The 27,810-nt window shown below is 40.4% G+C and overlaps 1 protein-coding gene and 1 pseudogene across 1 annotated transcript in view; one reads left to right on the top strand and one right to left on the bottom strand.

The window, feature by feature from the left end:
• LOC102185816 overlaps positions 1–27,810 on the top strand; it is a 298,507-nt pseudogene that overhangs the window by 158,586 nt on the left and 112,111 nt on the right.
• Positions 1–27,810, bottom strand: part of LOC102186669 (antigen WC1.1-like) — a 55,055-nt gene that overhangs the window by 13,704 nt on the left and 13,541 nt on the right. Inside the window, exons 3-8 of the mRNA XM_018048530.1 lie at positions 20,704–21,012; positions 20,298–20,615; positions 17,100–17,192; positions 16,703–17,017; positions 13,357–13,671; positions 3,587–3,901 (exon numbers count right to left, since the gene is read on the bottom strand). Of these exons, the coding sequence (XP_017904019.1) occupies positions 3,587–3,901; positions 13,357–13,671; positions 16,703–17,017; positions 17,100–17,192; positions 20,298–20,615; positions 20,704–21,012 (1,665 nt within the window). The remainder of the gene's footprint in view (positions 1–3,586; positions 3,902–13,356; positions 13,672–16,702; positions 17,018–17,099; positions 17,193–20,297; positions 20,616–20,703; positions 21,013–27,810) is intronic.

Consider the following 27,810-nt stretch of genomic DNA (forward strand, 5'->3'; position numbering starts at 1 on the left):
CAAGACCCAAGGAAACTACACTGCAGCAGGCATCAGACTTGAGCACAGAGCTGAACTAACTCAGAGTGAAGTAGGTTTATGGGATTTAATAGTTTAGAGGACTAAGAGCCAGACAAGGTTAGAAGGCCATCTGAGATTTCTGGAGCTAGAATTCTGGCCAGTTTTCTCTCAGGAGCCAATAATCAAGTCACTGAAGACAGGGGACCTCATAGTGGGATATCTATTAATTCAGGCTAGACTGTAGACAGACTTATGGCTCACGGGAGGAAAACTAGACATCATACCAAGTCTACAAGTCTATTATGATTTTTGTATATTATAACAAGCTTATTATGATTTCACATATATTTCTCATAATTCTTCATGATGAAAGATTCCTGGGATTTCTTAGGTGACTTGATTGTGAAAAGAAGTTGTCCATAGATGAGTCTGAATATTAAGAAAGTTCAGAGAGTCATAGAAGAGGGAGAGGCTGGTCCTAGCCATCTTTCTTGAAAGCCTAGGATTTATCAAGGGAGAGAATGAGTTTTCAGTGGGAGTATGCAAATCAGCCGAGTTTGATTACTTTCTACTAGACATGGGGATCTAAGACATGGGAATCTTAGCAAATACTAAGAAATGATGATAATTTAATGTATTTTAATCCTACATATATGCTAACTGCGTATTCCTTTCCTATTTAAACAGCTAGCATGCAATTAAAAAAAAAAAGGAGAAGAAGAGAAAGAGAGCAGAGAGCAAACAAGCCATTTGTAATTTAGAGATTTCCAAATGCAAAAACCTCAATATGGATGAAAGATAGACAGACTTGAGGAAAACATTTGTCCAAGTTTTTGACAGATTTTATCCACTGCGCTCCTCCCATCTGGCCACCTATCCCTGCTACCCTTTCCCATTTTACCAACTACAGACAAAGAGAACAATCGTAAAAGCTACAAATGGATGGAAAGGAGACCCTGAAACAGAAGAACTTCTGTAGGAGTGGAGTGTGGGTGGGATCTGTGATAAATCAAACTGGGAGTGGATGGCGTATAAAACTGAAAGAGATCAAACTGGTCTGATGGGGAGTTCGGTCACAGGCTACTCTTTCTAATTAAATAATTTTTACTCAACACCTTGTTAGTTTCTGTATTAATCCGACCAGATTATGAATTTAGGAAGAACAAATATTGCTTACATGTTATTGTAGATAGCCTGACACATGTTAGACACTCATATATTCAGAACAAAGTCTTATACACATCAGGATAGTCTCCCAAAACAAATTATTATTATTTCTTTTTTACTTTATATTTGCTTTCAAATGGAAAAATAAGTGTGGGAACATTGCAAGAAAATTTATGAACTAGAAGGATGATGTGAGGGAATAAGTTATTAAAAATAATAAAACCAACCATGTTCTTATATAACAATAGAGAGAATAGGGCAGAATATAAATATCTAACAGACACAAAGATATACACGCACAGAAATTTAGTATTTGAAGAAGGTGATATTTTATATCATTAGAGAAGACAGACTGTTCAATAAATAGTGCTGAAACACTTTTGGCCCCCATTTTCCAGGTTTAGTCCATTTGCAAAAGAAACATCAACCTGAGCCATAGGAGGGACCTCAGGGGCCAGGTTGTTAGGAAAGGACTCTGCCCCTATGCCTGAGCCTGGGAGAGCCCTGATTTTCTGTATCTCAGCTTCTGCTTAGGGCCCTTTGTCCCAGAGACAGTCTCACTGTTATAGCTTTGGGGCTGTATTTTATCCAGGAAACCATAAGAGTAAGAGGAACCTGGTGGGTTTTCATCATTGTTCATGTAGATCACATCCTTACTTCTCTCCCTCTGACCAAGGTGGCCTCTCTTCTCCCTGTAGCTGTGATGCATCTGCCCCCAGACCAACTCTCAGCCCTCTGACCTTCAGTCTGACCTGACCCTGGACCCTCTGGTTCTTCACCTATCACTCCGGATTCCTACTGGTTTGACTGGGACAGAGCACTGTGTGGCCTGAGGTGTAGGAAATATCCTTGTTGGGTTAGGGATGTGGCCTCTCAGAGATCCACAAAGATCAAGTATCTTCCTGGAAGACCAGACCTGCCCTCAACCCTTGGGCTGCCCATTCCCCTCTGAAAGCCAGAGGGTATCAGTGTGACCTTTCCATCAAGGTGCAGCAAAGGTCAAGGAGAGTGGATTCCTAGAGGCACAGTAATAGAACCTCTGATTGGAAAATGAAATGGAGAGAGAGGAGAGTCTACAAGGGAGTCGTATCTGAATCCTCTGCAGAGGTCTGATATTTAAGTAGGAGGATGTTATTTGAAGGTAATATTGAGAATCTATTTTCATGTGGTTTATTACAAATACAAGCACCTTTTTAGAGTCTGTTATATTCAGGAATTTTGGCCAATGTTGGGAATGTAAGTCACAGTAAAACAATGCCCTTATCTTTTTAGAAGTGCAGGAGAAAAACAAGTGGACAGTTTAAAGCCCTCCAAAATGTTTATGAGAGATTTGGATAATCAAAGAAAGGGAAATTGCCCTTCCAGAGGGCCATTATTTATATGAATGAACTGCAATAAAGACAAAATGAAACTGTGGTCAGATTTATCCTTGTCTGGTCTCTTGCTGTACAGACATCCTGTGTCCTTAGGCGCACGTAGCATCCTCCACACCACACCTAGACCTTCAGTGCTCAGAGAACCCCACAGGTGACTTTGTCAGCTCCCATTGCCCTTCCATCCCTCCTAGCTATGATAACTCTCTTCCAGCTTCTTCAAAAATTATATTTGTCCCCTTACTTCTATTCCTATCAAACAAACTCCCAAGTGTAATCCTCTTATATCACTGAAATCATCAGGTATAAACTATACAATCTCTTACTATAAAGCACAGAATCAATATTTCATTATCTCTACCACTGATGTGTCAATGCACAGCTAAGTGTTCTTTCAAAGTTTGGGTTCATGCTGATGTCTTAAAAGAAAACGGACAAAGAATCTTTTCTAATAACAATGGAAGGAGAAGCTATGACTCAGAGCATTTCATCCACAGTTCTCTGGTCCTACTAGCCAAATGGCTATAAATATTTACATTTAAATTTGCAAAGGAGACTTGAAATTTGGCATAAATGCCTAAATTGCTTTCTGATTTGTTTAATGATATCCTCTGTGCCTCCCTCTACTCCTACTGACCTACTGCAAAATAGTGTGTCATAGGGTAACTACAGAAACAACTCCACCCAGGGACGTGGACCCTCATTCTTGTCCCTCCCTCCTATGGGTTCACTGTGCAAAGGGGTCTGTGTGTGGTGATTTGCAAGTATTTCACTCTTCCAAAAATTATATAAAAATTATGAAGATCAATTATAATTGGAAATAATAGATTAAACTCTGTCAGGTAAGATCACTGGAGAAGAAGTATCAGAGATTGACAAGAGGGAAGCAGTGAAGCCCATCCTCACAGATAAACGTGCCCTCAGGGAGGACGGGTAAACGTCTAGACCTCCCTAACTCAGTCATCTTCTATGACTATCCATGATCAGACACCAACTTCCTTGGAACTTTCTACTTTCTCAGCCCATGGACAATGCACTGACTGTACCTGAGCAGACGATCCCAGCATCCTCTGCATGCCCACAGTCGTGCCGCCCCCAGCCCTGGGAAGGACACCTCCACACGTGGGACTCCTTTCCTCCACAGTTCAGTTCATCCAGCCAGATGGGCCCTGATCCCGGACCTAATTCAGCAAATTGCAAGGCACTGAGGGCTCCTCCACAGCCCAGCTGCCTGCACACCACGCGGGCATCGTCCAGGTCCCAGCCGTCATCACAGATGGTGCCCCAGGAGCCCTGGTCAAGGATCTCCACTCTCCCGGCGCAGGGACCGCCCCCGTCCACCAGGCGGAGCTGTCTGCTGCCTGAGGAGAGAGAAAGGAGACAATGAGGGGTTGACGGGGCGTAGGGGCCTGGGACGGGGTGGTGGGGATGAGGAGTCTTCAGGTCCTGAGTCTCCATTGAGGCTGCAGAGCCTGCTGGTTGAGACACGGAGTTTTTGCACTCTGGCAAGCACCTGAGTCTGGTATCTTATAGCAGAAATAAGAATAATAAGGTTGAAAATGGGCAAAAATAGGAAATATTACTCTACTGATTAGTGTGAGACAGATGATGTTACCCAAGTCCTATCGGTATTAACCTTCTGATTTGTAGAGTTCTGCATTGTTGTTTTTGAGTCACCAAGTCGTTTCCAACTCTCTTGCGACTGTATGAACAGCAGTCTGCCAGGCTTCTCTGTCCATGGGATTTCACAGGCAAGAATACTGGAGTAAGTTACGCCATTTCCTTCTCCAGGGAATCTTCCCAACCCATCAATCAACCAGGCATCTCCTTCACAGGAAGGTAGATCCTTTAACACTGAGCCACCAGGGAAGCCAGACAAAGGTCTGTCTAGTCAAAGTTATGGTTTTTCCAGTAGTCATGTATGGATGTGAGATATGGACTATAAAGAAAGCTGAGCACTGAAGAATTGATGCTTTTGAACTGTGATGTTGGAGAAGACTCTTAAGAGTCCCTTGGACTGCAAGGAGATCCAGTCAATTCTAAAGGAAATCAGTCCTGAATATTCATTGGAAAGACTGATGCTGAAGCTGAAACTCCAATACTTTGACCACCTGATGGGAAGAATTGGCTCATTGGCAAAGACATTGATGCTGGGAAAGATTGAATGCAGGAGGAGAAGGGGACAACAGAGGATGAGATGGTTGGATGGTATCACTGACTCAATGGACATGAGTTTGAACATTCTCCGGGAGTTGATGATGGACAGGGAAGCCTGGCATGCTGCAGTCCATGGGGTCACAAAGAGTCAGACATGACTGAGTGACTGAACTGATTGATAAATAAAAAAGAAAATTTTAAACATTCTAGAGAAAAATAAAAATGGTAATGAAAGCTGTCGTAAAGTCTTCTAAAATAACTTTAAATATTTACTGGTTTATCACTCCCTGCATCTAATAACAAATATAAAAACAGACATACAGACATCTACAAATGTGTACACACACACACCAAACAAAAAAACTCTACCTGAATTAAAGTATCACTAGAGGAAGGACTTTGCATATCTTATTTATCCTGTGATTCTATTAGGACAGTGCCTACATATTGTATGCACTCATTTAACAAGATCCAACTAGTATGTATATGGAGAACCTTTTCTAAACACCATGATAGTTGCTTAATAAGTATTTATTGAATGAATGTGTAGATGAATAAAATTCATGAAATAAGAGTCCTTTAGCTTCATGCTAATCAGTGAGATATTAATAGTAAAGCAAATATAAATTAAAGGTAATGTTTTGTGATAATAAATAGTGCATATTAAAAATAAATTTAATTTACCACACAGCATTGCTATTAGGTAGGCATTGTTGGGTTTCCCCAGTGGCTCAGTGGTAAGGAATCTGCTAGAAATGCAGTAGATGCAGGTTTGGCCTCTGGGTCAGGAAGATCCCCTGAAGGAAATAGCAATCCACTCCAGTATTCTTGCCGGGGAAATCTCACGGATAGAAGAGCCTGGCAAGCTACAGTCTATGGGGTGGAAAAGAATTGAACACAACTTGGTGGCTAAACAACAGCATACTTCCAGCACTAAGGTTAATGTCATGAGGATGTAATGTACAGTATGGGGAGTACAGTTAATGTGTGCATGTGTGGGTGCTCAGTCTAGTCCATCTGTTTGTGACCTATGGACTGTAGCTTGAGAGGCTTCTCTATCCATGGGATTTCCCAGGCAGGAATACTGGAGTAGGGTTGCCATTTCCTCCTGCGGGGATCTTCACAACCCAGGGAGGGAACCCACGTCTCTTATGTCTCCTGCATTGGCAAGGGGATTCTTTACCACTAGCATCACCTGGGTTAATACTGTATCTTATATTAGAAAGTTGGTAACAAAGTACACCTTACAAGTTCTCATCACAAGAAAAAAGTAAGGGTTTCCCTAGTGGTCCATCCACCTTGCAATGCAGGGGATACTGGTTTGATCTCTGGCCCAAGAAGATCCTACATGCCACAGGGTAACTAATACTGTGTGCCACAATTACTAAGCCTGTGCTCTGGAGCCCTCGAACCAGAACTACTGAGCCTGTGTGCAGCAACTCCTGAAGCCCTCGTGCCCTGGAGCCAGTGCTCCACCACAAGAGCAGCCTGCACAGCACAACTAGAGAAAGACTGTGTGCAGCAAGGAAGATACAACACAGTCAAAAATAAACATAGAAAAGCTGGTAGCTATACTATCCTTAGGATAGTCAACATTTTCCGATACGTACAAATACATAAACATTATGTTGTACACCTGCAACTAATACTAATACTGTTATGTGAATTATATGTCAACTGCAAATTTTTTAAAATAGTGTTGGAACATGTGGATTAAAGTTTCATCTTAACTTCTGAGTTAAATTTACCCATTCCAGTTCATTTTAGTTCACTGATTCCTAAAATGTCAATATTCACTCTTGCCATTTCCTGTTTGACCATTTCCAATTTGCCTTGATTCATGGACCTAACATTCCAGGTTCCTATGCAATATTGCTCTTTACAGCATTGAACTTTACTTCCATCACCCATCACATCACAACTGGGTGTTGTTTCCTTTTGGCTCTGTCTCTTCATTCTTTCTGGAGTTATTTCTCCACGCTTCTCCAGTAGTGTATTGGGCACCTACCAACCTGTGGAGTTCGTCTTTCAGTGTCTTACCTTTTTGCCTTTTCATACTGTTCATGGGATTCTCAAGGCAAGAATACTCAAGTGGTTTGCCATTCCCTTTGTTTTGTCAGAACTCTCCACCATGACCTGTCAATCTTGGGTGGCCCTACACAGCATAGCTCATCGTTTCATAGAGCTAGACAAGGCTCTGGTCCATGTGATTCGTTTGGTTAGTTTTCTTTGATTGTAGTTTTCATCCTGTTTCTGCCCTCTGATGGATAGGGATAAGAGGCTAATGGTAGCTTCCTGATGGGAGAGACTGACTGAGGGGGAAACTGGGTCTTGTTCTGATGGGTGAAGCCATGTTCAGTAAATCTTTCATCCAATTTGCTGTTGATGGGTGGGGCTGTTTCCTTCCTGTGGCTTCACCTGACGCCAAACTATGATGGAGATTATGAAGATAATGGTGACCTTCAAAAGGTCCCCTGCACCCATTGCTGCACTCAGTGCCTCCGACCTTGAAGCAGGCCACTGCCGACCCACACCTCTGCTGAACATTCCTGGACATACATGGGCATGTCTGAATCAGTCTGTTGTGGGGTCACTGCTCCTTTCTCCTGGGTCCTGGTGCACACAGGTTTTGTTTGTGCCCTCCAAGAGTCTGTTTCCCCAGCCCTGTGTAATTTCTGGTGGTTCTATGACAGGGTAATGGTGACCTCCTCCAAGACGGCTTATGCCATACCCAGGTCTGCTGCACCAAGAGCCACTGCAGCAGGGCACTGCTGACCTGCACCTCCACAGGAGACACTCAGACACAGTCCTGGCTCAGTCCCAGTAGGAAAAATGACTGGACAATTCAGGTATGGCCTAAATCAAATCCCTTATGATCATAAAGTAGAAGTGGCAAATAGATTCAAGGGATTAGATCTGATAGAGTGCCTGGTGAACTATGGATGGAAGTTTGTGACATTGTACAGGAGGCAATGATCAAGTCCGTCCCCAAGAAAAAGGAATGCAAAAAAGCAAAAGGACTGTCTAAGGAGGCCTTACAAACAGCTGTGAAAAGAAGAGAAATGCAAAGCAAAGGAGCAAAGGAAAGATATACCTATTTAAATGAAGAGTTCTAAAGAATAGCAAGGAGAGATAAGAAAGTCTTCCTCCGTGATCAGTGCAAAGACATAGAGGAAAACAATATAATGGGAAAGACTAGATATTTCTTCAAAAAAATTAGAGACACTAAGGGAATATTTCATGCAAAAATGAGCACAATAAAAGACAGAAATGGTATGGACCTATCAGTCAGTCAGTTCAGTCGCTCAGCCATGTCTGACTCTTTGCGACCCCATGAACCACAGCACATCAGGCCTCCCAGTCCATCACCAACTCCCGAAGTCCACCCAAACCCATGTCCATTGAGTAAGTGAAGCCATCAAACCATCCCATCCTCTATCGTCCCCTTCTCCTCCTGCCCTCAATCTTTCAGCATCAGGGTCTTTTCAAATGAGTTAGTAGCTCTTCACATCAGGTAACCAAAGTATTGGAGTTTCAGTTTCAACATCAGTCCTACCAATGAACACCCAGGACTGATCTCCTTTAGGGTGGACTGGTTGAGTCTCCTTGCAGTCTAAGGGACTCTCAAGAGTCTTCTCCAACATCACAGTTCAAAAGCATCAATTCTTCAGTGCTAGCTTTCTTTATAGTCCAACTTTCACATCCATACATGACTACTGGAAAACCATAGCCTTGACTTAGATGGACCTTTGTTGATAAAGTAATGTCTCCACTTTTGAATATGCTATCTAGGTTGGTCATAACTTTCCTTCCAAGGAGTAAGAGTCTTTTAATTCCATGGCTGCGATCACCATCTGCAGTGATTTTAGAGCTCGGAAAAATAAAGTCAGCCACTGTTTCCACTGTTTCCCCATCCATTTCCCATAAAGTGATGGGACCAGATGCCATGATCTTCGTTTTCTGAATGTTGAGCTTTAAGCCAACTTTTTCACTCTCCTCTTTCACTTTTATCAAGAAGCTCTTTAGTTCTTCTTCATTTTCTGCTACAAGGGTGGTGTCATCTGCATATCTGAGGTTATTGATATTTCTCCCAGCAATCTTGATTCCAGTTTGTGCTTCTTCCAGCCCAGGATTTTTCATGATGTACTCTGCATAGAAGTTAAATAAGCAGGGTGACAACATACAGACTTGACATACTCCTTTCTCAATTTGAACCAGTCTGTTGTTCCCTGCCCAGTTCTAACTGTTGCTTCCTGGCCTGAATACAGGTTTCTTAAGAGGCGGGTCAGGTGGTCTGGTATTCCCATCTCTTTCAGAATTTTCCACAGTTTATTGTGATCCACACAGTCAAAGGCTTTAGCATAGTCAATAAAGAAGAAATTGATGTTTTTCTGGAACTCTCTTGCTTTTTCCATGATCCAGCAGATGTTGGCAATTTGATCTCTGGTTCCCCTGCCTTTCCCATATCCAGCTTGAACATCTGGAAGTTCACGGTTCATATATTGCTGAAGCCTGACTTGGAGAATTTTAAGCATTAGTTTACTAGTGTGTGAGACAAGTGTAATTGTGCAGTAGTTTGAGCAATCTTTGGCATTGCCTTTCTTTGGGATTGGAATAAAAACTGACCTTTTCCAGTCCTGTGGCCACTGCTGAGTTTTCCAAATTTGCTGACATATTGACTGCAGCACTTTAACAGCATCATCTTTTAGAATTTGAAATAGCTCAACTGGAATTCCATCACCTCCCCTAGCTTTTTGGGTAGAGATGTTTCCTAAGGCGCACTTGACTTCACATTCTAGGATGTCTGGCTCAAGGTGAGTGATCACACTTTGGTGATTATCTGGGTCGTGAAGATTTTTTTTTTTTTTGTATAGTTCTTTCTCAGCTGTGGCCACAGGACTGGAAAAGGTCAGTTTTCATTCCAATCCCAAAGAAGGGCAATGCCAAAGAATGCTCAACTACCACACAATTGCATTCATCTCACACACTAGTAAAGTAATGCTCAAAATTCTCCAAGCCAGGCTTCAGCAGTACGTGAACCATGAACTCCCTGATGTTCAAGCTGGTTTTAGAAAAGGCAGAGGAACCAGAGATCAAATTGCCAACATCTGCTGGATCTGGAAAAAGCAAGAGAGTTCCAGAAAAACATCTATTTCTGCTTTATTGACTATGCCAAAGCCTTTGACTGTGTGGATCACAATAAACTGTGGAAAATTCTGAAAGAGATGGGAATACCAGACCACCTGACCTGCCTCTTGAGAAATCTGTATGCAGGCCAGGAACCAACAGCTAGAACTGGACATGGAACAACAGACTGGTCCAAATAGGAAAAGGAGTATGTCAAGGCTGTATATTGTCACCCTGCTTATTTAACTTCTATGCAGAGTACATCATGAGAAACGCTGGACTGGAAGAAACACAAGCTGGAATCAAGATTGCTGGGAGAAATATCAATAACATCAGATATGCAGATGACACCACCCTTATGGCAGAAAGTGACAAGGAAATAAAAAGCCTCTTGATGAGAGTAAATGAGGAGAGTGAAAATATTGGCTTAAAGCTCAACATTCAGAAAACAAAGATCATAGCATCTGGTCCCATCATTTCATGGGAAATAGACGGGGAAACAGTGGAAACAGTGTCAGACTTTTTTTTTTGGCTCCAAAATCACTGCAGATGGTGATTGCAGACATGGAATTAAAAGACTTTTACTCCTTGGAAGAAAAGTTATGACCAACCTAGATAGCATATTCAAAAGCAGAGACATTACTTTGCCGACTAAGGTCTGTCTAGTCAAGGCTATGGTTTTTCCTGGGGTCATGTATGGATGTGAGAGCTGGACTGTGAAGAAGGCTGAGCACCGAAGAATTGATGCTTTTGAACTGTGGTGTTTGAGAAGACTCCTGAGAATCCCTTGGACTGCAAGGAGATCCAACCAGTCCATTCTGAAGGAGATCAACGCTGGGATTTCTTTGGAAGGAATGATGCTGAAGCTGAAACCAGTACTTTGGCCACCTCATGTGAAGAGATGACTCATTGGAAAAGACCCTGGTGCTGGGAGGGATTGGGGGCAGGAGAAGAAAGGGACGACCAAGGATGAGATGGCTGGATGGCATCACTGACTCAACGGACATGAATCTGAGTGAATTCCGGGAGTTGGCGATGGACAGGGAGGCCTGGCATCCTGCGATTCACGGGGTCGCAAAGAGTCAGCACGATTGAGCGATTGAACTGAACTGAACTTTGTGTATTCTTGCCACCTCTTCTTAATATCTTCTGCTTCTGTTAGGTCCATACCATTTCTGTCCTTTATTGAGCCCATCTTTGCATGAAATTTTCCCTTGGTATCTCTAATTTTCTTGAAGAGATCTCCAGTGTTTCCCATTCTGTTGTTTTCCTCTATTGCTTTGCATTGATCACTGAGGAAAGCTTTCTTATCTCTCCTTGCTATTCTTTGGAACTCTGCAATCAAACAGGTATATCTTACCTTTCTCCTTTGCTTTTCACTTCCCTTCTTTTCACAGCTATTTGTTAGGCCTCCCCAGACAGCCATTTTGATATTTTGCATTTCTTTTTCTTGGGGATGGTCTTGATTCCTGTCTCCTGTACAGTGTCACAAGCCTCCGTCCATAGTTCCTCAGGCACTCTCTGTTTCAGATCTAGTCCTTTAAATCTATTTCTTACTTCAACTGTATAGTCATAAGGGATTTGATTTAGGTCATACATGAATGGTCTAGCAGTTTTCTCCACTTTCTTCAATTTAAGTCTGAATTTGGCAAAAAGGAATTCATGATCTTAGCCACAGTCAGCTCCTGGTCTTGTTTTTCCTGACTGTATAGAGCTTCTCCATCTTTGGCTGCAAAGAATATTATCAGTCTGATTTCAGTGTTGACCATCTGCCAAGAGAAAGCACTGGACTTAACAGCAGCAGAAGATATTAAGAAGAGGTGGCAAGAATACACAGAAGAACTATACAAAAAAGACCTTCATGACCCAGAAACCATGACGGTGTGATCACTCACCTAGAATCAGACTTCTTGGAATGCAAAGTGGGCCTTAGGAAGCATCACTATGAACAAAGCTAGTGGAGGTGATGAAATTCCACTTGAGCTATTTCAAATCCTAAAAGATGATGCTGTGAAAGTGCTGCACTCAATATGCAGCAAATTTGGAAAACTCAGCAGTGACCACAGGACTGGAAAAGATCAGTCAGCATTCCAATCCCAAAGAAAAGGAAAAGGCGTTGCCAAAGAATTGCACTCATCTCACACCCTAGCAAAGTAATGCATAAAATTTTTCAGTCCAGGCTTGAACAGTACATGAACCGGGTACTTCCAGATGTTCAAGCTGGATTTAGAAAAGGCAGAGGAACCAGAGATCAAATTTCCAACATCCATTGGATCATCGAAAAAGCAAGAGAGTTCCAGAAAAATACCTACTTTTGCTTTATTGACTATGCCAAAGCCTTTGACTGTGTGTATCACAACAAACTGTAGGAAATTCTGAAAGAGATGGGAATATCATACCACCTAACTTGCCTCCTGAGAAATCTGTATGCAGGTGAGGAAGCAATAGTTAGAACTGGATGTGGAATAACAGACTGGTTCCAAATTGGGAAAGGAGTACGTCAAGGCTGTATATTGTCACCCTGCTTATTTAACTTATATGCAGAGTACATAATGTGAAATGCCAGGCAGGAAGAAGCACAAGCTGGAATCAAGATTGCCGGGAAAATATCAATAACCTTAGATACACAGATGACACCACCCTTATGGCAGAAAGCAAAGACGAACTAAAGAGCCTCTTGAAAGTGAAAGAGGAGAGTGAAAAAGTTGGCTTAAAACTCAGCATTCAGAAAACTAAGATCATAGCATCCGGTCCCATCACTTCATTGCAAATAGATGTGGAAACAATGGAAACAGTGACAAACTTTATTTTTCTGGGCTCCAAAATCACTGCATTTGGTGACTGCAGCCATGAAGTTAAAAGTTGCTTGCTCCTTGGAAGAAAAGCTATGACCAACCTAGAAAGCATATTAAAAGCAGAGACATTACTTTACCAACAAAAGTCCATCTAGTCAAAGCTATGGTTTTCCCAGTATTCATGTATGGATGTGAGAGTTGGAATGTAAAGAAAGCTGAGTGGCAAAGAATTGATGCTTTTGAACTGTAGTGTTGGAGAAAACTCTTTTTTTTTTTTAATTTGGGAGAAGACTCTTGAGAGTCCCTTGAATAGCAAGGAGATCCAATCTGTCCATCCTAAAGGAAATGAGTCCTGAATATTCATTGGAAGGACTGATGCTGAAGCTGAAACAAATACTTTGGCTACCTGATGCGAAGAACTGATTCGTTAGAAAAAACCCTGATGCTGGGAAAGATTGAAGGCTGGAAGAGAAGAGGATGACATAGGATGAGCTGACTGGATGGCATCACTGACACAATGGACATGATTTTGAGTGTTGGTGATGGACAGGGAAGCCTGGCAAGCTTCAGTCCAATGAGTTGCAAGGAGTCAGACACCATTGATTGACTTAATTGTCCTGGTTTTAACTTCATTTTGTGGACCCATGTTAAATTAATTACTTAAATATGAAAATATAAAATCTCACTATTATCATTCTATGGGTTTAAGACAGACACAGAAACAGACAGTAATTCACCTGCACATGAGATGTAGGCTTCCTCCTTTGGAGAACATGAAGTATAATTCCAATGGTCAGATGGACACTGCCAGAGAGAAGTATCCGTGTTCTGACACCGGATTCCATCTACCCACCGAGGTCTAAAACCTTCTCTAAGAGCAACAGTAGAGTTGAGACTTCCAATGTCCCCACAGCCAAGCTGACTGCAGATGATGGACACAGTGATGTCTTCCATGGGGCTTCGGCAGACACTGCCCCAGGTCCCATTGTAGAAAACTTCCAGCCACCCAGCACACTGCTGGTCCTCGCTCACCATTCTGAGGGCCAGGAACTCTAAGATCGAAAGGGAGGAATCAGGACTGGTGAGAACTTCACTCAGTGCTCTGGGTTTTCCTCTCTCCCAGAAATAGTGCCCATTCATCCCTGAACCAGCTGAGGAGATACTCATAAAGTGATAAGACTGAAAGTTGTCTCCCTTTTACCTGACTTTGTCCATTTGTGTGTATATTTTTAAACATTTCTACCACCATGATGTAGTGAATATGAACGGAGAGGAAGAGCAACTTGGGTACCTGTAGGGAGGGGAGCTGAATTCTGCTTCCTGGCAAAACATCTAAGACAGCGTGAAAGGGATGTGATATGATATTGGGGAGGTGGCAGAATAATGAACCCTCAGAGGTTTCATCCAAATCCCTGGAACCATGAATGTGTTACTTTACCTGGCAAAAGGGATCTCACAGATGTGATTAAGGTTAAGAATCTCGGGATGGTGAAGTTAAGTTGGACTATTTTGGATTACTGTGTGAACCCAGTCTAATAACATTCTTTTGGGTTGGCCAGAAAGTTCCTTTGGTTTTTAAGTCAAAATAAAAGACATTTTTCATGTTCACCAAGAACTTTATTGAACAGCATATTCATCATTTTTTTCCACTACCTTCTGCCGTTTTCAGGCAACTTCATAATTCCCTCTTTCCAAAACTTTTATCTTTCCAAGCAAAGAAGTATTCCAAGTGTGTTTTATAGTTTTCCAGGGAATTGAAATTTTTTCCATTAAGAGAATTTTGTAAAGATTTAAATGAATGGAAAGATGAAACTGCAAAGTCTGGTAAATGCAGTTAATGAATCAGAACTAGCCAAAGTGTGGCAGTTTTTGCCTGGCCTACAAAGATGTATGTGGTCTTGTATTATCCTGATGGAAGATTATGCAGTTTTGTTGGATTAATTCTGAATGTTTTTCATTAAGTGCTGCTTTCAGTTGATCTAATGGTGAACAGTACTTGTTAGAATTATCATTTGGTTTTCTGGAATGTACTCTCTTAATAGAGGATTCCTTTCCAATACCACCACATATACATCATCACCTTCTTTGGAAGAAGACTGGCCTTTGGTGTGGTTGGTGGTGGTTCATTTCACTTGTGCCACAATCTCTTCCCTTCTACATTATTGTGCAGTGGCATCCGGTCCCATCACTTCATGGGAAATAGAAGGGGAAACAGTGGAAACAGTGTCAGACTTTATTTTGGGGGGCTCCAAAATCACTACAGATGGTGACTGCAGCCATGAAATTAAAAGACGCTTACTCCTTGGAAGAAAAGTTATGACCAACCTAGATAGCATATTCAAAAGCAGAGACATTACTTTGCCAACTAAGGTCCGTCTAGTCAAGGCTATGGTTTTTCCAGTGGTCATGTATGGATGTGAGAGTTGGACTGTGAAGAAGGCTGAGTGCTGAAGAATTGATGCTTTTGAACAATGGTGTTCGAGAAGACTCTTGAGAGTCCCTTGGACTGCAAGGAGATCCAACCAGTCCATTCTGAAGGAGATCAACCCTGGGATTTCTTTGGCAGGAATGATGCTCAAGCTGAAACTCCAGTACTTTGGCCACCTCATGTGAAGAGTTAACTCATTGAAAAAGACCCTGATGCTGGGAGGGATTGGTGGCAGGAGGAAAAGGGGACAACAGAGGATTAGATGGCTGGATGGCATCAATGACTCGATGGACATGAGTCTGAGTGAACTCTGGGAGTTGGTGATGGACAGGGAGGCCTGGCATGCTGCGATTCATGGGGTCGCAAAGAGTCGGACACGACTGAGTGACTGAACTGAACTGAACTGATCCACTTTTCATCACCCATCACAAATGGTTTTAAAAGCAAAACGTTTTCATTATGTTTAAGTAGAGAATCTCATGTAGAAATACTGCCATGAAGGTTTTTTTCACCTATGTGAAACCCAAACATCAAAGCAATTAATATAACCAAGCTGGTACAAATGACTTTCAATGCTTGATTTAGATATTTTGAGTATGTTGTCTATCTCTTGCATGGTTTAACATTGATTGTCTTCAAGTAATATCTCAATTAGATTGCTATCAACTTCAACTGGTCTACCCTACTGTGCAGTACTGTTCAGTGAGAAATCTCCAACACAAAACTTCATAAATCACTTTTGATTAATGTGATCAGTCACCACACTTCCATGCACTCTACAAATTCATTTTGCATTTCTGTTGTGTTTCTAACTTTTCTTGAAATAATAAAGCATGATATGCTGAAAATGTTGCTTTTTTTCCCTTCCATTTTCATTATTAAACTGGCTATTCAAAAATTCACCAATTTAGATTTTTTTTAAAAGATGCATGTTGATATGATAGCTGCCACAAAACAATCTAACAAAATTGTTTCAAACGAAGTGAAAAACACCTAAGTGTTACCAGACCATCTTACAGGAAAAAAGAAGGAAGCTTTTGGCCAAACCAACAGAAGCACTCTTTCCTGGCTCTGGCTCCAGGGAGGTGTGACTCTGGATAATGGTTAGAGATGTGCAGTGTTGCTGGTCTGATGATGGATGAAGGGAGGCTATGAGCCAAGAAACGCAAATCGTTTGAAAAGAAACTTGATATAAAAAAAGGGATTCTTCACCAAAGCCTCAGAAGTGATGTGGCCCTGCTGAAATCTTAATTCCAACAGGGGGATTCTGTTGAACATTGACCCTACAGAACTCTAAGGCAATAAATATATGTTGTTTTAAACTATTGTGTGGTAATTTGTTACAGAAGCAAACAGAAACTAGTACGATGGACTTAAATTTTTTGTCCCATATGTAAGGCAAAGTGAATCCTACTTTCAACTGGAAATTCTAAGAAACGGCTCTGCCAGGAAACTCTGCTGAGAAGAAAGGACTAGAAGGTCCACTGCTTCAGGAGGACGTGAAAGCACCTAGTCTTCACGTCTGCTGGAAAGACCAGATCCACGGGAGGAAGCTTTCTTCTCTGGTCCTTTCAGCATCTCTCCCTCAGGGCTCAGACTCCCGTCCTCCAGGGCTCCACCTCTCCCCAAGCCTGTGGACAGTGTGCAGCGCAGACCTGAGCAGATGACCCCCGCGTCCTGCTTGTGTCTGCAGTCGTGCCGCCCCCAGCCCCGGGAAGGGCACCTCCACACGTGAGACTCATTTCCTGTGCAGTTCAGGTCGTCCAGCCAGATGGGCCCTGATCCTGCCCCGAAGTGAGCAGACCCTGTGGCATTAAGGGCTTCTCCACAGCCCAACTGCCTGCACACCACGCGTGCATCGTCCAGGTCCCAGCCGTCATCACAGATGGTGCCCCAGGAGCCCTGGTCAAGGATTTCCACTCTCCCGGCACAGGGACTGTCCCCGTCCACCAGGCGGAGCTGTCTGCTATCTGAGGAAAGAGAAATGGGACAATGGGGCGTTGACCGCGGCGGGGGCGGGGAAAACGTTCTTCTGTCCTGTGGGCCCCTCACCTGAGCAGTAGGGGGCGCTCTCCTCTGAAGCTACAGAGCCTGCTCTTTCAGACATGGAGTCGTTGCACTGGGGCAGCACCTGGGTCTGGTTTCCTGTAGAAACAGCAATGATCAGGGGGTTGGTGGATTGAAGAACAGGAAATTGAATTAAGCTAAATAATGACCTAGTGATGAAGTCTGAGATAAACAATGTAACAGTAAGGTTATCATAATCTTAGGGCTCACCTTCTCTAGGGAGAGTTCTGCTTCTGACAATGCCACAATTGGTTTCAGGCAACCATTGCACTAAGAATAAATTTAATAAGCCCTTTTATCTCTAAATCTATCCATAAACAGGAAAAGTAAAATAAAATCTTTCCCAAAGGGATTCTACCACTTTTTCATCTACAGTGTTTGTCACTAAAAACAATACACATATAAAAGAAATCTCATAGAAAACCAGGAGGAAATAGACATTAGAAAGAATTTCCTAAGTTATTCAGCTACTAGAGTTATCTGATGGAGAATTTAAATAGCCTCCTAGAATTAACTGACAAAAGAAATTGACAAAATAACAACAGATAAAAATTCTAGAGCTGAAAAACTTAACAGCCACTATTAAGAAATAAAGGGTAAGCATTTCAACACATTAGCTTGGCATAAGGTATAAACAGTAAACAGAAGATCAGAGGACAAATAGTCTTCTATTTAGAGATGCATGGGTCTCTAAATAAAGGTCATGTAATAAGTGTCCTGGTTGTTGTTGCTGTTGTTTAGTCACTCATTCATGTCTGATACTTTTAAGGATCATATGGAATGTAGTCTACCAGGCTCCTCATCCATGGGAGTTTTCAGGCAAGAATATTGCAGTGGGTTTCCATTTCTTTCTCCAGGGAATCTTCAAGACCCAGGGGTGGAACATCTATTTCCTGACTTGGCAGGTGTGTTCTTTACTACTGAGCCACGAGGGAAGCGTGTCCTGGTTATAATGCTGTATAATCAAATTTCCTGTAAAACTTAGCCACTTAAGCAAAAAAAAAAAAAAAAAAAACTTCATTTTGCTTAAGACTTCCTGGGTAAGTAATTTGGGAAAGATCGCACTTGGCAGTTCTGTCTTAGAGTCTTTCGTGTGGGTGCACTTAGATGTCATCTGGAGCTGAAGTCGTCTGATGACTTGACTGAAGTGTGGTTACATAAGGAAATCCCTTGAAGTATTTTAGGGGTAAAGAGACATCATGTCTGCAACCTAATTCAGAAAGATTTTACATATTCATGGAGAAATGTGGTGGGAGGGGGACAGAGAACGAAAGACAGAAACAGATATAGAGAGAGATGTCAGTTGGGGGAAGAGAATAAAGCAGAATACTAACGTTGGGAAATCCAACCAAAGGTCTTCTGAATTCTTATATTATTCTTACACCTTTACTGTAAGTCTTAAATTACATTAAGATTTAAAAAAAGGAAAAGCAAAAACAAGTCAGAGATAAATCATTCCTAGGACATTTCCACTAAAAGTAATACTTATAACATCAAAAACATAAAATGCCTAGGAGAAAAACCTAGCAGAAGATGAGCAAAACCTCTGAGAGAAATTGGAGACCTAATTGAATGGAGGGATATATATATATGCCAATGAATTGGAAGATTCAACATCATCAGTCAATCACCTCAAATTTCTGTGTAGATTAACTCTAATCTCAAACAAAATACATTTATGCTTTTTTTTTTTTTGATGAAAAATGACAAGCTGAGGGACGTCTCTCCTGGTCCAGTGATTGAGACTCAACCATGCAATGCAGAGGACTCAGGTTCGATCCTTGGTGTGAGAACTAAGATCCCACATGCCACAGAGAATCTCAGCAAGAGCCTCACAACTTGGCAGTCCATGTGTCATAACAGAAGATCTCACAAGATATAATGAAGATCCATACACTGCAACTAATGCCCAACACTGTCAAATAAATACATATGTTTTTTAAATGAAAATCTGATTCCAAAATTGGAATAAAATACAAAAGAACCAGAATGACCAACACAGTTGACCAAAAAAGCAACAAAAGTGGAAGAGTTAATAATATAAAGTAACTCTTATACATTAAAATTATCCAGACTTACTATAAAGTTACAATAATTAAGAAAATGCAGTATTGGTGTGAAGATAGAGAAATGATACAATGGAATAGAAGAGAGAGTCTTAAAAAAGACTCAGACATATGCTCTTCTTATGATAAAGGTAGCACTGCAGTGGGGAAAAGAGTCTTTTCAGAAAAAGATTCTGAGTCAGTTCGATGTCATATGAAACTTGATCTTAACTTACATGGATATCAGTTGCAGAAGGGATGCACAATTCTATGCAAGAGAAAAATAATTAAACTTCTATGAGACACTCTTGGAGAGTGTTTTTATGGTCTTAGAGTAGACAAAGTTCTTTTTAAAGTATATAAGAAGCATTAAACGTTAAGGAAGAAGTTAGTAAGCAGCAATTTCTTAAGATTAAGAGATTGGCTCATCAAAGGACACCATACCATTAAGAAAATGAAAATGAAAGACCATAGGTTAAACACACAAGATAGCATGTTTGCACCCAAAGTCATTGTCAATGGTAAGTTGTAGCATCATTTTTGTAATTGTCAAGAATAGGAAACAATTCAAATCTCTACTATCTATTGTGGAATGGATCAATTCATGGTCGTGTGATCATTCAAAGACATACTCTACAGTAATAAAAATTAATAAAATGCTTCTACAAGCAACATCATGAGTGAATCTCAAATATAATGGTGATGCAATGTTATACACAAAAGAAAACATACTGCATAATTTTATACACAGTTCAAAAGATGATAAAACACTCTATGGTAGTAGAAGTTGGGAAGGCAGTTTTAGCTGGAGAGGAGGGAGACAGAGTCATGGGGAAGGAACAGTGACTGTGATGCTAGGAATGTTCTCTTTGCTGATCTGGGTATATGTTTGAAATCTACACGTACTGCTTTTACATTATTTTCTATGATTATATTTAAATAATACTGTTACTTAAACATACATTATTTCCCCTTACCACTTCTTGCTCTGAGTTGGAAAATGAATGAACAATGAGAAGAACCACATTTCACCATGAAATATCTGACTTTTGATGCCAGTTTCCTGTCACTCTCTGCTCTTCAGGACATTTCACTCCAGGAGCATCCTGAGTACCAGTAGCCCTTCACCTTCTCTTACCTGAGCAGATCACAGAGGCCATGTTGCCATGGGAACAGTCAGGACCACCCAGAGCAGTAACAGGACAACTCCACAGAAAGGACTCCACCCCAGAACAGTGAAATCGGACTGTTGAGATCTGATCACTTCCTTCCACAGAGTGTGGTCCTCTCGGGGTGGAGATGGCGACTCCACAGCCAAGCTGACGACAGACAACATTGGCATTGGCCAGACTCCAGTGGGAGGCACAGAGTGCTCTCCATCGTCCAGAAATATTCATCTCCACCTGCCCCTCACATTGAGAGGAGCCATTTTTAATGAGTCGGACTTCTGTGTACATTGGTAGAAAGAGACAGAGTTTCAACAGTCTTATTTTCTCACCTGAACAAGGTAAGTGGAGAGGTTATAAACCTGATCTACATCTCACCTGAACAGACAACATGAACAGCTCCACTGTGGTGACAAGTGCCCCCTGGACAGGGCACTCTGGGGCAGGACCAGAGCTCAGGCTCCTCTCCTTTACACCTGAACTCTTCAGCCCAGACCCGGCCATCTGACTCTCTGAAGGGCACATGTCCCAGGACAGACACAACATTGCCACATCCCAGTTCTGCACAGATGACCTGTGCAGTGGGGAGTGTGAAGTTCCCATCAGACACTGGGGTCCAGTCTTTTCCAGAATGAACTTCTACTCGCCCCGAGCAGGGTCTGTCTCCATCAGCTAGACGCATAAATCCTAAGAGGAACAAACAAGGAAACCCAGTGAGTGTTCTTGATCCTGACTTGACAAATGGAAACAACACACACAGGCAATGATGTGAATGCTTTTCTTTTCCAGGAGTGGGGTATGGAGAGAGAATTTGATAGTTGGTGTCAGAATTGCCTTTTCATGAACAAGATTCTGAAGAGAAATTCAGAAGAATTTGCAGGGTCAGTTTGGATGACTGTATCCCAACAATGTATACTCTGAGAATAGTTAGAAATATGAATTCCTCAATCTATAGGCCTGGAAACTACAGAGCCCAAAACCTATCATCAGAAATGGCTGAATACCAGGAACATGTAATTATCATTGGTTGGAGAAGTGAATTTTACATGTAGGAGCCCAGGACTACAGAGCCCAAGGAAATTGCATAATGTGTTGGCATTCAAATGTGAATGCAGACATATGAAAAACAGAACCACCCCAGAGAGACAAGAACTATGACAGAGTAGAGATCTGTCATCTAGACAAAGTTAGAAAATTTTCCTGAGACTTGTGAGTCTATTATTTTGAATAGATTTCTTTCCCAGGAGCTAGTTCTCAAGTGACTTAGGTAAGGAAAATCATGAAGCAGGATCTAAGAAAGCATGCCAACCTGTAGGGAGGTTGTCTGAGAGAAGAAATATAGACATTATAAATGATCGACATTTATGGTTTTTATATTTTTCTGATAATTTTAATGGCAAAAATTCCAAGAATTTCTTAGGTGACTTCAGTGGGAAAGAACATGAGTTAAGATAGCTCAGAGAGTCATAGAAGAGGGTGTGTGGTCCTAACCATCTCTCTTGAAACCCCAGGATTTGTCAATGACCTTGGGAGAGAGTGAATTCTGATTGGAAGTTTCAGGACTGTGAGTTTGCCAAACAGTTCCTATTACAGGTTTTCCTTCTGACACAGGAATCACAGAAAATGCTAAGGGGTGATATTTAACTGATTTTAATTCTATTATTGTGCTTTTTCTGTATCCATATTTGACATCAAGATGATAGAAAAGGAGATTCTCCTGCTCTCATTCTCCCACAGAAACAGGGTGCCCCCAGCAACATGCCTGCCAACTTCAGACAGAACTGTGGACCCAGAATCAGCTCCATAATGTTGCTCCAGCTTTGCACCACCATGTTCTGGGCAGTCCTGTCTGCCCAGACATCCAGAAGGAGGCACAACCTGTTGGAAACTCTGGTAATAGGAGGGCCAACTGCAGACCTGAGTACAGATTATGAAGCAGCCCCTTCACTTATCCAGACCCATTCTACCAAAGTAGGGAGGCAATCCTGACCATGCAGGAACCCAGAGAAAACCACATCCATCCATGCCTTTGCTACATACCCACTGACCATAGACCCCAAAGCAGCTACAGGAGCAGCAACATAACCTAACTCCAACTTTGCTAGTCCCTGATTCCAGAGGCAGTCCTATCAGTTCAAGGACAAGGCAGTAAGTATTTACTTGTGGAAACCAGTCTGTAAAGTCTGGAAGAAGTGTCTGCTCCTTCAAATGCACAGTCACCAGTGCAAGCCTACCCAGATGATGAAGAATCTAGCAAACATGACACCACCAGAGGAAACTAATAAAGCTCCCAAACTGATCCTAAAGAAATAGAGATCTATGAACCGCTTGATAAAAAATTCAAATTCATTGTTTTGAAGCTCAGTGACCCACAAAAGAATGCAGAAAGACAAGTAAACACAATCAGGAAAACTATACATGAACAGAATAAGAAGCTTCATAAAGAACTAGAAAACATAAATAAAAGAACCAAACAGAAATTCTGGAGCTCAAGGATTCAATAATTGAATTACAAATCCAAAGGAAAGCATCAAGGAAACTCTATCAAGGAAATCAAAGAATCAGTAAGCTTGAAGACATTCCATTTGAAATTATCAAATTAGAAAAACAAAACGAAATAACAGTGAACAGAATACATAGCACATTTGGGATACCATTACACACACACACACACACACACACACACACACACACACATATATATATTTGAGAATCCCAGTAGGAAAAAAGAAATAAAGGAGCAGAAAGCTTATTCAAAGAAATAATAACTTAGAAATTTCCATATCTAGGGAGGGAAATGGACATCTTGATTCATGAAGCCTATGAGTTCCCAAATAGGTGAAATGCAAAGAGGTCCACACCAAGACACGTTATGATTAAATTACCAAACTTTAACATAAAGAGAAATTTTTGAAAACAGGAAAAAAAAGTGACTTGTCACCAAGAAAAACCCTTTAAAACTAGAAATCTTGAAGTCCGGGAGAGCAGCATAATACATCAAAAGTACCACAAGAAAAAAACCTTGCCAACCCAATCATCAAAGCTTTACATGGATAAACTATCCTTTAAAAATGGGGCTATTAGATATATACACATATATATGTATACACACACAAAAGGGCTTCCCAGGTTTCTTAGAGGTAAAGAATCAGCCTACCAATGCAGGAGACGCAAGTTCAAATGGAACCGCAACCAGTACCCAAACAATAATATATGTATATTATATATGTTATATAATATGTGTGTGTTTACACTATATAACATATACATGTTATATATACATTTGTGTGTGTGTTAGTTGTTCAGTCATGTCCAACTCTTTGTGACTCCAAGGACTGTAGCCCTCCAGGTTCTTCTGTCCATGGAATTCTCTAGGTAAGAATACTAGAGTGGGTAGACAATCCCTTCTCCAAGGGATCCTCCCAACCCAGGGATCAAACCTGGGTATCCTGCACTGTAGGAAGGCTTTTTTTTTTACCATTTGAGCCACCAGGCTCTATATATATATATATATATATATATATATATATATATATATATATATATATATATATATGTCATATATATAAATGACAAGCAAAATCTGAAGGATTTCATCATCACTACATTACCAAAGTGCTAAACAAAACAAGGATACAAAAGTATCTTCACATATGAAAGTGTAAATCTTACTGGTAAATCTAAAGGGAAATACAGAATATTGTAATATTGGTACATAACTTGCTTTTAACATTAGTATTTAAATATAAATCAAAAGACCATCTTAAGAGTAACTATAATTACAGAAAGCTGCTGTTGGAAACACAATATAGAAAGAAGTAAACTCTGATATCAATCACTTAAAATGTAGGGGAGGAATAAAATGCAGTTTTTGCATGCTATTGAAATTGAGTTGTTTTCATAACAGTACTTAACTTTGCTATAGACTGCGATAGCTAGAAAATGTTTTATACAAGTTCATTGGTAACTACAATAAAAAGTATGGTACATACACACAAAAAAAGAGAAATTAATCAAAGCATACCACTATAAGAAATCATCAAGCCATAAATACAACACAGAAGAAAGGAGGAGCAAGAAACTATAAAACAGAGAGAAAACAGTTAATAAAAAAGCAATGTAAGTCCTTATCCTTCAATATGATTATACATGTGAACGTACTGCACTTTCAAATGAAAAAGTATAGATTATCTGAATGGATTAAAAACAAGATCCAACTACATACTGTGTATAAGAGACTCACTTTAGATTTCATGACTCAGGCTGAAAGTGAACAGGTGGAGAAAGAGATGTCATGCAAATAATAACCTAAAGAGATCAAAGTCAGACAAAAGAGACTTTAAGTAAAAAACTGTCACAAGAGACAGTTCAACTGGAAGATATAACAACTACACATATATACACACCCAACATTATAGCATTTCAGTATACAGGAAAGCATGGACAGCTCTTAAGGGAGAAGCAGAAGCAATACATTAACAATAGAAAACTTCAATATCCCACTCTCTATAATTAACAGATCATTCAAACAGAAAATCAATATGCATTCTTCTCAAGCACACATGGAATATTTTCCAGGGTAAATGCATTGTTAGCCTACAAACAAGTCTTAACAAATTCAAGAAAATTTGAACAATTCCAAGTATCTTTCCTGACCACAGTGGAATGAAACTAAAAGTCAATAATGGTGAGGAAACAAAAAATCATGACTAGATTGAAAGTAAACAATATACGTATTTTAGACTGTATTTCAGAATTGTACTTTCTATATCTATAATGAATGCCATTGGGCTTCTGAGAAGGATTATGTAAAACCTGTAGATCACTTTGAGTAGTGTAGACATTTTAACAATATAGATTCTTCCAACCCATGAACACAGGATGCTTTTTCATTTATCTATATCTTCATTAATTTCTTTCTTATATATTTTATAATCTTGAAAGAAGGTGGCAGGCTGCAAAAAGAGAGGGAGAAGAGAGTAATAAAGAAGCAGAAATCAAGTAAGGCCTAATTTGCAGAGTTCTGAGTTTTAAAAGCCTCAATCTGTATAAAATACACAAGTATTTAGGGAAAATAGTTGTTAAATTAGTAATTAGAATATTTCATTGCACTCTGCTCCTCTTATATGCTACCCAACTGTTCCATCCTTTCCCATTTCTCCCACTTCAGACAAGAAAACACAATTTTAAAAGATATGGATGGATGGCAAATAAAATGGAAAAAGGGAAGCAACTGCTGTAGAAGTAGAGTATAATTTGGGTATGTGGCAAGCAAAAGTGGGATAACAAGAAGTTTTGAAGTTAAAGTAGAGAAACCAAAATAAAAATTTATCACTTTGCCACCCAATGAACATATTTTTAAGAGAATGCAATGTAATTCAATGAAAAACATTGTTTGATTCATCAAGTAAAATTCCCTGATATTTGACTGTATTTATATTAGTCTCCGTATTCTGATTGTTTGTTGCTAGAATTCTTTCTGTTAAAGGACATCCTAGCAGTGCCCAACATCCAATCAAAAAGTTACAAGGCTTTCTAAAAAAGAAAAATGTAACTCATAGCAAAATTTTAAAAGAGCAATCACTAAAAACAGATTCCAGAATAACAAATTATTTAATTGACTGCTAATAAAGACAGTAATGTAAATATGCTTAGCAAAAAAATAAATAAATAAATAAAACAAAGAGAAAAAACTAGAAAATAGCCAAATGGAACTTCTAAAACTGAAAAATCAATATGTGGAATGAAAAATTGACTGGATTAGCATAAAAAGAGGTTAGATATGGCAGAACAAAAAAAGGGGGTGGGGAAATTAAACACCTATCAATAGAGACTATCCAAACTGAGGCAGAGAGAAAAAAGAGCCAGAAAATGAACCATGGATGGGAACTCTGTGGCACTTGGGACAAGAGTAAACCATGTAAAAATATATATATTTGGAGACTCAGAATAAGGGATGAGTAGAAAACTAGTTGTAAATAATGGATGGAATTTTCCCCAAATTTAACAAAGACTATAAACGAAGCCAAAAAGCTAAACAAACTCTAAAAGATAAAAATAAGGAAAACTACCTCAGACACCTAATAATATAATTATGGAAAACCAGTGATAAACCAAAAAAAAAAAAAAAAAAGTGGCATGAAACATTGACATGTTATGTAAAGGGGGACAAAAATAAGTATTCAGTTCAGTTCAGTTGCTCAGTCGTGTCCGACTCTTTGCGACCCCATGAATCGCAGCACACCAGGCTTCCCTGTCCATCACCATCTCCCGGAGTTCACTCGAAGTATTACTGGCTATTTATTAGAGGCAATGCTAGCCATAGGCCAATGTAAAAATGTCTTCAGTGTGGTGAAAATTTCTAAACTAGAACACAGTCACTGGTGAAAATATTTTTTAAAATTATTAAAAGTTAAAATGTTTCATATAAAAAAGATGATAGAATTTGAGACCACCAGACCATCACTACAAACACACACAAAATGTTCCAGTAAGGTACAAGAAAGTGCTAACATGTGGAAATTTGGGTCTACCCGAAGCTATAAAGACTGCTCTAAATGATAATTCTGTGAATAAATACAAAAACTATTGCACATGTTTGAGATAATAGAATATTTAAGATAAAAATAGCAGCAACATTTTATAAGATTTATTAATTTGTTTTATTATTTGTTAGGTGACAAACTGTCATTTTAAGGGCTTCTGTGAAAACTCAGTTGGTAAAGAATCTGCCTGCAATGCAGAAGAAGCCAGTTCAATTCCTGGGTCAGGAAGATCTGCTGGAGAGGGGATAGGCTACCCACTCCAGTATTCTTGGGGTTCCCTGGTGGCTCAGCTGGTAAAGAATCCACCTCCTATGCGGGAGACCTGGGATCGATCCCTGGGTTGGGAAGATCCCCCGGGGAAGGAAAAGGCTACCCACTCCAAGATTCTGGCCTGGAGAATTCCATGGACTGTTTAGTTCGTGGGGTCTCAAAGAGTCAGACACAACTGAATGACTTTCACTTTCAGTTTTCCCTTATCCTTTTAAGATAAAATATGAAGGATGGCAGAGTATAATGACTTAAGCTTACCTCCTCTCACAAAAGCACAAAAATCACAACTAACTTTTGAACAACCATCAACAAAAAAGAGTATAACCTATTAGAAATGATATTCTACATCCAAAGACAAAGAAGAAGCCACAATAAGATGGTAGGAGAGATTTATTTACAATATAATCAAACCTCATACCCACCAGGTGAATGATTAACAAACTGGAAAATAATTATATGACAGATTACCCACAGAACGTTTCTGAAACTCAGGTCAAGCTCCCCACCCTGGGGGTCTGGCGTCAGGAAGAGGAGCCCCCAGAGCACTTGGTTTTGAAGTACAGGGGGCTTGATCATAGGAACTCCACATGAACAAGGGAAGTGAAGTGAAGTGAAAGTCGCTCAGTCATGTCCAAATTTTTGTGACCACATGAACTCTAGCCTGCCAGTC

Source organism: Capra hircus, chromosome 5 (genome assembly GCF_001704415.2).
Source record: "Capra hircus breed San Clemente chromosome 5, ASM170441v1, whole genome shotgun sequence".
Taxonomy (NCBI): Eukaryota; Metazoa; Chordata; class Mammalia; order Artiodactyla; family Bovidae; genus Capra; species Capra hircus.